Raw genomic sequence first — 12,795 nt, forward strand, 5'->3', positions numbered from 1 at the left:
AAGGGGACGCGGGGCGGTGTCCGTGCGCGTATCGCGGTGACCGCGGCGCCGCGTAGCAACGGGGGACGCCACGGCCCCGCCTCCAGTAAACACCGGCACGCTGGAGGAGGCCGCGGCCAATCAGCTGCCGGGTGCGGGGCGCTGCGGCCAATGAGAGCGGGGAAGGGGCGGGCTCGATGAGGGGCGGGGCCAGTGCGAGAGCGTGCGCGGCCGCAGCCGCAGCTGACGGTCGCAGGGATGCGAGGCTGGAGCAGTGGTGGGGAGGACGAGGTTGGGAATAGGAATGAGAGAGTGGAGCCGGATGGGAGCGGAGATGGAGTCAGAAGCGAGGTGCTGGTGAGGTGGAGAAGAGGCTGAGCCGTTGGGGTGAGGAGGTGAGGAGAGCTCCCCTTGAGCCGCAGCGCTGCCCTGGGCGGCACCACGCGTGCCCGCACTCTGCTTCGGCTGAGGTTCAGTCGCCTTCTGCAACGAGGAGGAGGAGGAGGAAGGCTGCAGGCCGCCGAGCACTCCGCCCTCTCACCCTGAACCCCCCCCACCCCCCGCAGGCTGATCTCTCCGTTTCTCACGACCATGGCCTCGCTCAGTCTGTCTGAGCTGCTGGATGCGGCCATTGGGACGCCCGAAATTGGGGCCGTCAACTTCAATGCCCTGCACAGCCTGCTGAAAATCATGCTGCAGCACATGGGGATACAGAACCTCCCGGCAGCGGGGCAGGCAGCGGCCCCCGGGGAGCACCCCCAGCAGCAGGGACAGACGGCAGGCACTGCGAGCAGCCCTGCAGCCCATGAAGTGCTGAAGGAGGAGGGCCAAAGTAAGGATGGCCACGACCTTGAGGGCTCCAAGGTAAAGGTTTTGTGGGATGCTGTTTCATACGTTGGTTTGGGTTTGTTTTTCCTGTTCCCCCTCCTCCCACAGGGGATGCCCCATATCCTGCATCCATTCTGCTGGCCTTAAAACATAGTCTGGTGTGGCAGGGGGCTAACGGACCCCCCAGCACAGCTGTGGGGTTTCACACTTCTCCCTCCCAGGCCGTGTCTCTCTCTCAGGATCTCCTCGAGGAGCTCAGAGGGATAAAGACAGTGCAGTCCCAAATAGGAGAGGACGTGAAGGTGATCAAGGAGATGCTGGGCCTGGTGAGTCACCACCATCTCCTCCATTCACCCCTGCCCCACTCCACGTAGCCCCACTCCTGCACCCCTGGTTCCTCCCCACCCATGGGGGGCTGTGGGTGGAGGACACCCAGCCTGAATCCCTTTGCCAGTGGCCCCATTAAATCTCTGCTCTGTGTTCCCCTCTCAGGAGGATGGTTGGGACCCCACAGCTCAGCAGGGCGGCCGCCACGGTGGGGTGAAGTCGGACAGTGATGTGGGACAGCCACAAGTGCACCCTGAGCCCAGGCTGGTAGGAATGGATGTATTTGGGGGGACATTTGGGGCACAGTGCAGTCACAGTGGCTCCCCATGTTCTCACTTCTCAGCCTGCCCGCAAACTCTCTTCCCATGGTTTCTTCTTCCCAGGGAACTGATGAGGACCAACTTTCAGCCACCAAATCCTCTGAGTCGGGCAGTGACACCCAACGTGAGGACAGCCCGAAGGGACCCTCAGGGGGACCCGGGGCTGGGGAAGGGACTGCAGGAACACAGCCTGACTCCTCAGGGACAGAAGCGATGATGAGGAGAGCATCTCAGACCTCTGAGAAGCGGGCAGGCGCTGCCTCAGATCAAACAGAGGCCTCTGGTACCAGTGCCACCATCCCAGGGACACAGCCGGGGTCCCCTGGTACCCAGGTCACCATCCCAGGGACACAGCCAGAGTCCCCTGGTACCAGTGCCACCATCCCAGGGACACAGCCAGAGTCCCCTGGTACCCAGGTCACCATCCCAGGGACACAGCCAGAGTCCCCTGGTACCAGTGCCACCATCCCAGGGACACAGCCAGAGTCCCCTGGTACCCAGGTCACCATCCCAGCGACACAGCCAGAGTCCCCTGGTACCAGTGCCACCATCCCAGGGACACAGCCAGGGTCCCCTGGTACCCAGGTCACCATCCCAGGGACACAGCCAGAGTCCCCTGGTACCAGTGCCACCATCCCAGGGACACAGCCAGAGTCCCCTGGTACCCAGGTCACCATCCCAGCGACACAGCCAGGGTCCCCTGGTACCCAGGTCACCATCCCAGGGACACAGCCAGGGTCCCCTGGTACCCAGGTCACCATCCCAGAGACACAGCCAGAGTCCCCTGGTACCCAGGTCACCATCCCAGCGACACAGCCAGAGTCCCCTGGTACCCAGGTCACCATCCCAGCGACACAGCCAGAGTCCCCTAGTAGCCAGGTCACCATCCCAGCGACACAGCCAGAGTCCCCTAGTAGCCAGGTCACCATCCCAGGGACACAGCCAGAGTCCCCTGGTAGCCAGGTCACCATCCCAGCGACACAGCCAGAGTCCCCTGGTACCCAGGTCACCATCCCAGCGACACAGCCAGAGTCCCCTGGTAGCCAGGTCACCATCCCAGCGACACAGCCAGGGTCCCCTGGTAGCCAGGTCACCATCCCAGGGACACAGCCAGAGTCCCCTGGTAGCCAGGTCACCATCCCAGGGACACAGCCAGAGTCCCCTGGTAGCCAGGTCACCATCCCAGGGACACAGCCAGGGTTCCCTAGCACCTCAGAGACACAGTCAGCACCTGCATGGCCCCAAGGAGAAGGAGTGGGGTCTCAGCTGGGCCCTCCCAGCACAGCACCCCACACTCAGACCATCCTGTCTGAAGCTGCCCCTGGTGCCACAGGGACGGGGGTGGATGACACGTGCTCCAGAGGCAGAGGTGAAGCTTTGCAGGTCCTTTTGCCCACTGCTCCAGGAGCTGAGATGTCCCCTGGCATTGACACCAACTCCATGTCTTCTGCAACTAGGGTTGGCAGAGCCTGAGGTCTCTGGCCATGACCTGGGGACAGCGGAGGCTCTCAAGCAGCTCGAACAACACTGCAGTGCCCTGGAGGAGCGGGTGGCCCGGCTGGAGGCCACCAAGTCAGACCGTACTGAGCTGGAGGAGCTGCGTCTGCCTTCCCTGGAGGGAGGTGGGAACACGTTGGACCCCAGAGGTGGTGGTGATGGGGGTCTGGGGGCTCAGCCCAGCGGGCTGGGGTCTCTGGGTTGAACTGTGGTGGGGGTTTCTCATTGGGAACACGTGGAGGTGAGGTTTGGTTGCAGCCAGAGCTGGACCCTGATGGCATCGTGTTCCTCCAGGCCTACAGAGCATCCCCAGTGTGCTGGCTGATCTCCAGAGCCGCGTGTCTGCACTGCAGGATATGGCCAGTGACCTGTACAGAGAGAAGGAGAAGGTGAGCGGGCAGCAGTGCTGCAGGTGGGCAGGGAGAGGTCACCAAAAGACCCCACATGGGGACCATGAGGCACCGGTGTTCCCAGATCCAGCAGCTGCAGGACGCCGTCGGGGAGCTGAGGGCAGCAGAAGCTGATAGGAAAGCGGACAGCAGCCTGCAGCTGGGGTGAGGTGATGGGAGAGGGTCTGCTGCTCCCGAGAGCGCTGTTTGGGGGTGAGGGTCAGGAGGGGGTTCCGACCGTGCACCCCTCTCGCCGGCCAGGACCCTGCTGCAGGAAATTAAGATGGAGGTGAAGGAGCTGAGGGAGCAGCAGGATGCGGCCAGAGCCATGCTGGAGCAGCTGGTGGCCAGCACAGCCGACCGCCTCCAGGAGCAGGTGGGAACGTGGGGAGGGGGCACGGGGCTGTCCTTGCAGGGACGGCCATCTCTGTGGCCATCACAGCACCCCTCTCCCCTGCAGCTGGACGAGCTGCGCTCCATGCTGGGCAGCGTCATGCAGTCCCAAAGCAGCACGGAGCAGGCAGAGGCCTCGTACCCGACGCACAGCCCGGATGTGGGGGCAGAGCTGGGGCGGCTGCTGCAGCGCTACGAGCAGCTCCAGGAGCTGGTGGAGTCGGTGGCAGCACGGCAGGCAGCGGGCGAGGCGGGCAGGCAGCGGGCGGGCAGGGGGCAGGTAAGGAGCTGCTGCACCACGAGGTTCACCCCAATAACCCCGGTCCCACGGCTGTTCTGCACGGTTCCCATTGTGCAGCCTTCACGTGGTGCTGAGCTGTTGTCTTCTCCCCCCGAAGCAGGACGAGGAGCTGCTGAAGCACATCCAGGCCACCATCGCGCAGGTGCAAGGGGACTGTGAGAAGCTCAGCTCCATCACTGGGAACCTCATGGATGATCGCCACCAGAGGCAGAGGGACATTGAGGTGGGGCTCTAAGCGTCCCGCACGCAGTCCCATCTCGGTCCCCAAATCAGGGGAGCAGGGGAGGTGGCTCTGAGCTGGGCCGCTCTGTGTTTGCAGACTCTGTTCCAGTCCCTGGAGAGGCTGGAGAAGGAGAAGGCAGACAAGGAGGAGCTGGTGCTGGAGATCGATGTGGTAAGATGTCAGAGCATCCCTGTGCTTTGCAGTGCAGGCAGGGAGTGGGGCAGGAGCAGGGCCCCATGGTGCCCTGCTATCCCTTTGTCCCCGATCCCAGAAAGCCGACAGATCCGCCCTGGCCAGCAAAGTCAGCTGCGCACAGTTTGATGCAGCCATGGAGCAGCTGAACGGGCTGATCAGGGAGACACTGAGCAAGGTGGCGTGCCAGGAGCAGGACTGGCACCAGGCCCAGCAGAAGCTCATTGAAGAGCTGGACTCCAAGGTACGGGGTGGGTCATCCACCTCGGCAGAAGGAGCGGGCACTGCCGGGGTTTGAGCAACCCACCGAGCGGGGTCCCCCCTCCTGCCTTCCCCCATCCCTCCTGCCTCTGGTGGCACCAGGGGGGGCACGAAGGCCACCTCGGGGCATCTCACCTCGGGTCCGTGCCCACCTGCAGTTGGACCGCCCGGAGCTGGCCCTGCTGCGGCAGCAGCTGGAGGAGCGTTGGAGGAGAGACCTGAAGCAGCTCAGGGATGAAGCACCGCGGGTGGAGGCTGACGACGCTGCTGGGATTCGCAAGTGGGTGACAGGGGACAGCTGGGGACGGTCTGTGTCTTCTTTCTGCTGCACGCAGCCTCCTTTTGTGCCTCCTCGCTGCACTGAGGAGCCTGGGGGGGAGGATTTAACACAGGACCACAGTAGAGGCCCCTGAATTTGCTGGACAGACCCCACAGTGCAGTCCCTTCCCCAGCAGCCAGTGCTGCCCCCAACCCCTGGTCTCCCTGCAGGCAGCTGCTGGCCCATTTCCACTGCGTGTCCTGCGACCGACCCCTGCACATGCTGGCTCCTGGACCGTGAGTTCTGGGGCTCTCAGATGCTCCGTGGGTTTGGGTGGGTGCCGGAGAGGGGATCTTGCCCCCGTGCTGCCCTGCCCCGCTTCGAGGGGATGTAGCCTCCCCACCCCTGGGGGGCACATGCCTGCAGGATGCGGTGGGACAGCCCCAGGGCAGAGCAGCTGGTTGCTCCCCATCGCCCTCTCTCTGCCCTCCAGACACATCTTGACCATTCCACCGCTGCCACCGCTGCCTCCACGCACCGCCGTGCGTCCCCACGGCCCCTTCCAGTCGGAGCACGGCCGCAGGTGGGGGACGTGGGGGACCACCTGTGACACAAGGCTGGTCTCCAGCCCTGGGCATCCGTCCCCACCCCGCAAGGAGCAGGGGGCCCGGGGTGCGTACCTGCAGGTGCCACGGCGCTGCGGAGGGCAGCACACCATCACCCATCCGCTGCAGCGCTGCCCACAGCCCCCACCCTACAGCCCTGCAGTGTCACAGTCCCACAGCAGCATCACCAAGGAGGTAGGGAATGGGATGCCCGGGGAGGTGGGGATTCCGAGGAGGGAGGGACCTAGGATCACTATGGATGTAGGAAATGGGGTCTCTGTGGAGGTAGGAGATGGGACCACCACAGGGGGAGTGATCTGGGACCGCTGAGGAAGGAGGGAGGTGGGGTCTCCAAGGGTGCAGAGATGCAGTGTGAGGCTGAGCAGCTCTGGGAGGGGACACTGAGCATTAGCAGGCCTCAGTTTCCCCACGGAGAGCTGTACATGGGCGGATTGATGGGGGAAGGTGCATCTGGGGGGGCTCCCACCTGGGCTGTGTTCCCAGTACTGGCACTGCTCCCTGTTCTTCTTCCCAGCACACAGAGGTGGAGCTGCTAGGCCAGGACGGGCAAATCTACAAGGGACGGTGGGACACTCATCTGCCTCCCCTCACAGGGAAGGAGGGTATGATGGGGACGGGGGGGGTTGATATAAACCCTTCTAACCTGAAACCTGCAATGGGGAGACCCCAACTGCTCACATGCCCCCTCTCTCTGTTCTGTCCTCCAGGCTCACCAAGAGACAAGTCCAAGCTGTCCCCCAGGCACTGGGGGGATCAGGACACCAACCTGCTGCCCATGCGGCCCCAGAGTGCTCTGTCCCTACACAGCCAGTCGGGTATGGCCATGGGAACATTGGGGTGGGGAGGGCACCAAGCTGTCCCACAGCAGGTTGGGGCCATGGGAGGGTTTGTGCCCACAGCCTGGAGGGGTGGGGTGGGGGATTGGGTCAGGGGCAGAAGAGGAGGGGTGAGGATGTGCATGGATCTGGGCGGGTCCTGGACCCAGAGCTCAGCCCTGACCCCAAAGCTGGGGTCTTCAAGTGGGCACATCTCCACCAGGCTCCCCCAGGCCCCAGGAGCAGAGCTCAGTGTCATCCCAAGGCTGTCTGCCACACCTCTGGCCATCACAGAGCAGAGAACAAAGTCCCACAGCAGAGAGAAGCTGGGGGACCCCATCCCGAAGCCAGACCTGGCCACCGGGTGGGCCAACGGGCTGCAACCAGGAGCAATAAAGAGCGATGGATGAGATGTGCCTGCATGGCTGGGGTAGAGGTGGGGTTGGTTTTGCCTTCAGCATCCCTCTTCCGCATGCATGAACACGTCATCCTCCACTACCTCCATCCTTCCATCCATTCATCCTTCCATCCACCCTTCCTTCCCTTCCTCCATCCATCCCCGTTCCTTGAGGCTGCCCATGCAGGTTATGGGGCTGTCCCCCCCCTCCAACTGGCACTCAGGGAAGGACCAAACCCCAACGCGGATAAGGGGTTGGGATTTTCCCATCGTGCACTCAGGATCCCACTGCAGCATCCCTTATCCTGAGCCCCAGAGGGGCGAATACCCACCCAGGGCAGCCCCCACCCCCCAGAACCCAGCAGTTCATTTACTTCGATGGCATTTTATGAGGCCATGATTTACTGCTGCAGTGGACTCCCAGGATGTATTTGTTTGAGCTTCTTCCCTTGGGGGAAGAAGAGTGACACTATTAAGGCAGAGAAGGGTGTGTGTGGGGGAGGGTAAGGATAATATTCCCGAAAATAGCCCCAGTACCACCCACCTTTGGGGAGGGGTTGGTCTTTAGGGGATAAATGGGTGCTAAAACCCTGCTGGGATGGGGGGGGGGACACCTACAAATGGGCCTGGGGACCCCCAGTGCAAAAAGAGGGGAAACTCAGAGCAGAGCCCTGAGCTCAGCAGCAGGATAAAACCCAGCTGGGACACAGGGTGCTAAGCTCAGCCCCAACCTGTGGGTGCACGGCCCCTCCCACCCCACTGCTGCTTCCCAGAAGCACCAGTACTGCTCTGTCCAGCCCCAGCACTGTAAGATAAGCAGAACTGGGTGGGCTTTGCTTCTCCTTTTCCTTTCTGGAGTGCCCCATCCCCACCTGTGTGTCCCCATAGGAATGGTGTCCCAGTTTGGGGGGGGGTTCACCCCATTTTCTCACTGCACACTGAGGAGTGGCAATGGGAGCGGGGGTGGGGGTCGAATTGGAGAGGAATCCCAATGTTGGGGCTGTGGTTGGATGGTGTCCCCCCCAGCAAAGAAAAGAGGCAGGGACAGCTGCTGTTAAAAAAAGTGATTATTATTATTATTATTATCTTTTTTTTTTTTTTTAATTCTTTTTAAATTAATAAAAAACCTTCGACCTTTTCTGGTGTTTTTTTTTTTTTTGGTCTTTTTGTCTTTTTTTTTTTTTTAAGCAAGATTTGATTTGAAAACTAAAAAAACCCAACCCCCCCCCCCCCCCGCTTCCCCCCCAACTCCTCCTCCCCATCCCCTCCCCCTCCCCTGTTCTCCCCACTGCCTCCACTGGGAAGGGCCCATGAGCAGCGGTTGCAGGATGGGGGGTGGGACATCACCTCGTTACATCACAGCCCCCCCACTCCCCAGGTGGGACCAGGGGTGGGGGGCTTTGTGAGAAGCCGTGCTGATCCCAACAGCCAGAGATGTGCTCGGCTCTTGGGCACCCTGAGCTGGAGGGGCACGGGGTGGGGGGGGGGGGCTGTCTCAATGGGGCCGGGTGCTGGCAGCTGTCTCCATCCCTTTGGATTTGTATCCTCCCCCCTCCCCACCTCCCCCCCCCCGTTCCTCCAACCCTCCCCGTTCCTTTGCTTGCATTGCCAGGGGTTGCACCCTCTGCTCGCTTCTCTCTGGATTTATATACATTAGATATATTTATATATTATAGTTATATATTAAAAAAAAAAAAAATCAGGGGGAGAAAAGACCAGCTAGCAACTTGCATGGGCCTTCCCGGCAGTGTTTCCCCCCCCTCACCTCCCCCCACCTCCCTGCCCTTCCCCACCCCCCCAAAAAAATTTTTACCAACAAAGGATAAAACCTAGAAAACAATTCCAGTGCGTTTCTCAGGAAGCCCTCCCCCCCCCACCCCCCCAACTGCAAACGCCCTGGCCCTGCTCCCCCCCCGCCCCCCCTTATCTCTGGCCGTCCATTGTGGCCATGGCTTTCTGTGGGGGGGCGGCAGGGGGGGGTGCAGGGGGCCAGGAGGGCTGCGGGTGGTGCAGGTGGTGGTGGAGGCCGTGGGCTGTGGGTGAGGAGGGGGGCAGCCAGGCGGGCTGCTGGCTGGGGGGCGAGGAGGCCCAGAAGGGGCTGAAGCTGCCCGGGGGGGAGCAGGCCATGGAGGTGATGGGGCTGTTGCTGCTCTGGAGGTTTTCAGAGGTCCGCAGCTTGGAGAACATGGCGAGAGCATCCGGGAAGTTGGGTGGAGTGGCCGGCGTGTTGCTCGGGGTGCACATCTGTGGGGAGAGGAGACAGCGGGTGTCAGGTCCCCATGGGTCACTTCGGGTTGTTTGGGGGTCCCCATGGGGTCTGCAGGAGTCATACGGCCCCAAAAGCGGGTGCCAAAGCGCTATGGGGGACCCCGTCACGTGGGGGATGCTCAGAGCTGAGCTCAGTGTGGTACTGGGCTCTGGGTGAGCCCACCTGGGGCTCAGGGGTTGTGTTGGTCCCACCCCTGTGTTGGCTCAGGATCGGGGTTCCCACTCCCAGAGCTGATCCCAAAGCTGGGAATCCAGCACGGGGTGGGGGTTCTGCCCCACTGCTCCTATCCAAGCAGACATCAAAAGGTGAGGAGCGGGATGTGTACCCAGCACTGCCTCCGAGCTGGGGCTGTGCAGGCAGCACCAAGGTCAAGCAGCCCCATGAACTGCCCCTTTTTGGGTCTTTTCCTTCACCCCACACTGCAAAACCAGCACTGCCCCGGCTATAAATTCCCTCCCCGACACTGCTTTGCCAACCCAGCAGAGGAAGGGCCCCTCTGCACCCCCTGCAAATAACCCCCATCACGCTCAGCCGTGCTCCGTGCCGGGCACGCCTGGCAGCAGCTCACACAACCCGAAATAGCCCAGAAGGTGTAAAGGGTCTCCCCTTTACAGACAGCCCCAGCAGCGGGGGTGGGAGTTCCCCTCCTCACGCTGCCATCAGCCCGGGCACAGACCCAAGCGAGCAGGGGTCCCTGCAGGACCCAGCTGTCCCTGCTGCTGCTCCTTCCCCTGCGTGCAGAGCAAAACAAAGCGGGGCCCCGAGGTTCCCGGTACCGCCCGGCGCTTCTGTGTATCCGGCTAAATTTAGCAGGGGGAGCAGAGGAACACCCGCAGGGAGCAAAAGTCACACACCCAAAACGAGGGGAAGGAAAGTGCTGTGTAACTCCTCCTCGGCCGCTCCAGTTACTGGGGCAGCGTGCCCACCCTGAAGCCCCCTCCCCTTTATCTGGGTGGCACTGGGTTTGCTGGGGGGGTTCGGTGCTCCTGTAGGGCTGCTTGGTCCTGTGGGGTCCACGTGCTCCGTGTGCCCACGCCCCTCGGGGTGGGATGGGTTTGAGCAGAGGGGTCCAGCGGTGCTCCTCCCCACAGCCTGGGGATGCTGCTAGCCATCTGGGGTCGGGAACACCTCCCAGCAGAAGCACAGCACTGCACTTCCAGCTGCAGATGCCACCTGTGCTGTTGCAACAGGAGAGGATGGGGGATGTGCTCGAGCTGTGCTGCTCCAGAACTTGGTCCTCGTCCCAGGTGCTCTGCTCAGGCTCATGACCCACCTGTGTCCTCGGCACATTGGGACCCCCGTGCTCCAAATGGCACCTGGGGTTGGGTGCAGGATGGGGAGGGGGGGGGCCAAGCTTAGGTTTTGTGAGGTGGTGCTTCCAGGATTAATTAAACAAAAGAAAAGAAGATCAAAAGTGGGGCAATTATCCACCCTCTTCCTCCTGTGGTGTTGTTTAGGGAGCTGTCAGGCAGACCACAGAGCCCCTCATCACGTCCCACTGCGAGGAGCCATGCACTGGGAGGGGGGGGGGGGGAAGCAGCAAGAAACAGCAAAAACACAGCACGGGAGGATCCGACGAGCACCATCTCCTCATCCTCACGTGGGGCTGTGCAATGTGTGGGGCACAGAGCAATGCGGGGCAGGGGGAGCTGTGGGTGCACTGGCTGTCCTGCTGCCTCCTGCTCTGCACGGCGTTTCCTGCAGCCTCTGGGGCGGAGTGGCCGCGCTGAGCGCTGCTTTTAGGGTGGGCTGTTTTGTTTGGTGAGTCCTCCGAGGCACGAAGCAGCTCTGCCTGCCTCCCCCCCCCCACCAACCAACCCTAAATGAGGTTTCTGGGGGGAGGGGGCAGCTTTGGGAAGGGCTCCCGTGCATGGTTCGACCCTCCCTCGGCCACCGGGGTGGAAACACGGGGATGCAACAGCTGGGGGGGGGCTCTGAGGGGTCTGAATTCAGCAGAAAGTCACCCAGACTGAGCAAGAGGGGAAAACCACCACGGGGGGGTTACATCCAGAGGGGTCCATGTCCTGCGGCCTGCTCACAGGACGGCCCCTCCATACAGAAATGGGACAAAGCAGTGCAGTCCGGCTGTGCGCACCCCCAAAAAATAAAAAGGGGGGGGGGGGGGGGGGGAAGGAAACAGACAACAAAATGTCCCCCGTCCTGGTGAGAGGGGAGCGGGGCCGCGGCCTTCCGTGCAGCACAGCCGCTTCCTGGCAGACATCTTAGCTCGTGGTGTTTACATTCGCCGGCTGCGTGCTGCCGGTGGCACAGCAACATGGTGGCGGGAGCTGACAGCGGGCGCCGTGCTGGGGGGGGAGGGAGGGGGGCTACGGGGAGGGGTGATGGGGTGTATGGGGCGGTTTGGGGGCTCTTACCATCTGGTGGTGGTGGTGGCTGTTGGGAATGTTGGTCTCCTGGAAGAAGGCGCTCAGGGCGGTCTGCGGGGGCACAGGGAGCTCGTCAGGCTCCCCACGAGGGGCAGAAACCCCAAATTGCGGAGGAGAGCCCCAAAAAGGGGCAAAAGGACCACCCCTCCCCCCCCCCCCAACGCTCACAGGACCCCACTCCCTCGCTGACCACCTCCAATGCATGCTGCCCGTTGCCAGGCCCACACTGCCTAAACCCACTCGGGACCGACTTCCACGGGATCCCCCCACCTCTCTTTACACCCCCTTCTCCTCCCCCCCCCGCTATTGGGTCGTGCCCCCCCGCGGCCCAGCCGGTGGATCCGGTTACGGCCCGGTTATAAATAGGGTATAAATAGGGGCAGCCCAGCCCGAAGCGACATCTTCCCCCCACCCTCCCCCCACCCAACTCCCCCAGATGGGGTCACTGCGGGGGACCCGAGCCCCCCTCCTTTGGCCAAACCCATCCCCGCGTGTGCGTGGGCCGCGGCCCCGTTCTGCGGCACCGCGATGGGGGAGGGGTGAGAAGGGAGCACGGGGGTATAGGACCGGGGAGGAGGAGGACGAGGGGGGGGGTCCCGGCGTGGGGGTGGGGGGGTTCCCGTACCTCGAACTGCCAATGGGCCGCCTGCAGCAGCTGCTTGGCCTGGTCGGCGGCGCAGCCGGCCGCCAGCACGAACTGGTTGATCATCACCTGGTGCCGCAGCTCCTCCATGTTCACCGACATGGCGGGGCCGGCCCAGCGGGGGGGGGGGGGGGGAGGGGGCGGCGTGGGGCCCCCGCCGAGGGTGCCCGGAGCGCGCCCCGCGCCGCGCCGACACCGCGCGGGGTGGGGGTGGGGGGAGCGGCGGCGGCACCGGGACAGGGGTTGGGGATGTGGGCAGGGCGACGCGAAGCCACGCCCCCTCCTACTCGCTCGCTGATTGGTCGATACCGCTCCGCCCGCCCCGACGGGCGTTGGGTTCGAATCTTCCAGCTGCTCCGCCGCTACGCCCCGCCCCTCCGCTCGCTCATTGGTCGGCTCTTGTGTTTTGGCTGCAGGCGGCGCCTCCATTGGTCGGCGAGTCTACGCGGGGGCGGGGCGACGGGGGAAAAGAGGAGAGCCGCTCGCCGATTGGTCGCTCCCGCTGGGAGCTCGTGACGTCGCGTTCATTGAGGCCGTTCACTGAGGGGCGGGGCGGCCCCGGCCGTGCGCGCGGCGGCGGTCGCTTTGCTCGGTTGAAAGTACGGCCGGAGCCCCGCGGCTCTCCCCGCCCCTCCTTTCACCCTGGGGACGCTCAGAGATATTGGGGTGCGAGGGGCGCTTGGGAGCTT

At 63.2% G+C, this 12,795-nt stretch overlaps 2 protein-coding genes and 1 long non-coding RNA gene across 4 annotated transcripts; 2 read left to right on the forward strand and 1 right to left on the reverse strand.

Annotated features, from left to right (window-relative positions):
* Window positions 1-4,048: 4,048 nt before the first annotated feature.
* Window positions 4,049-5,904, forward strand: QRICH2 (glutamine rich 2). Its single transcript, XM_065735638.1, has 6 exons — window positions 4,049-4,257; window positions 4,354-4,428; window positions 4,529-4,693; window positions 4,869-4,990; window positions 5,200-5,265; window positions 5,463-5,904. The coding sequence occupies exons 1-6, from the start codon at window positions 4,222-4,224 to the stop codon at window positions 5,902-5,904; spliced, it is 906 nt and encodes a 301-aa protein (XP_065591710.1). The 5' UTR covers window positions 4,049-4,221.
* Window positions 5,905-5,951: 47 nt separating this feature from the next.
* On the forward strand, window positions 5,952-7,244 carry LOC136048104 (uncharacterized). The gene is made up of 3 exons (XR_010622148.1): window positions 5,952-6,197; window positions 6,303-6,410; window positions 6,634-7,244. It is a non-coding gene; the product is annotated as an uncharacterized LOC136048104 (long non-coding RNA).
* Window positions 7,245-8,605: 1,361 nt separating this feature from the next.
* Window positions 8,606-12,239, reverse strand: UBALD2 (UBA like domain containing 2). 2 transcript variants are annotated; one of them, XM_065735197.1, is made up of 3 exons: window positions 12,089-12,239; window positions 11,452-11,514; window positions 8,606-9,051 (listed from the first exon to the last, which is right to left on the reverse strand). In XM_065735197.1, the coding sequence occupies exons 1-3, from the start codon at window positions 12,206-12,208 to the stop codon at window positions 8,731-8,733; spliced, it is 504 nt and encodes a 167-aa protein (XP_065591269.1). In that variant the 5' UTR covers window positions 12,209-12,239; the 3' UTR covers window positions 8,606-8,730. The 2 variants fall into 2 exon arrangements, with proteins under 2 accessions (XP_065591269.1, XP_065591267.1); XM_065735195.1 differs by lacking the exon at window positions 11,452-11,514.
* Window positions 12,240-12,795: the final 556 nt, after the last annotated feature.

This window comes from Cyrtonyx montezumae, unplaced genomic scaffold (genome assembly GCF_038088225.1).
Source record: "Cyrtonyx montezumae isolate F1298 unplaced genomic scaffold, pur_monq_1.0 scaffold_19, whole genome shotgun sequence".
NCBI classification, from domain to species: domain Eukaryota; kingdom Metazoa; phylum Chordata; class Aves; order Galliformes; family Odontophoridae; genus Cyrtonyx; species Cyrtonyx montezumae.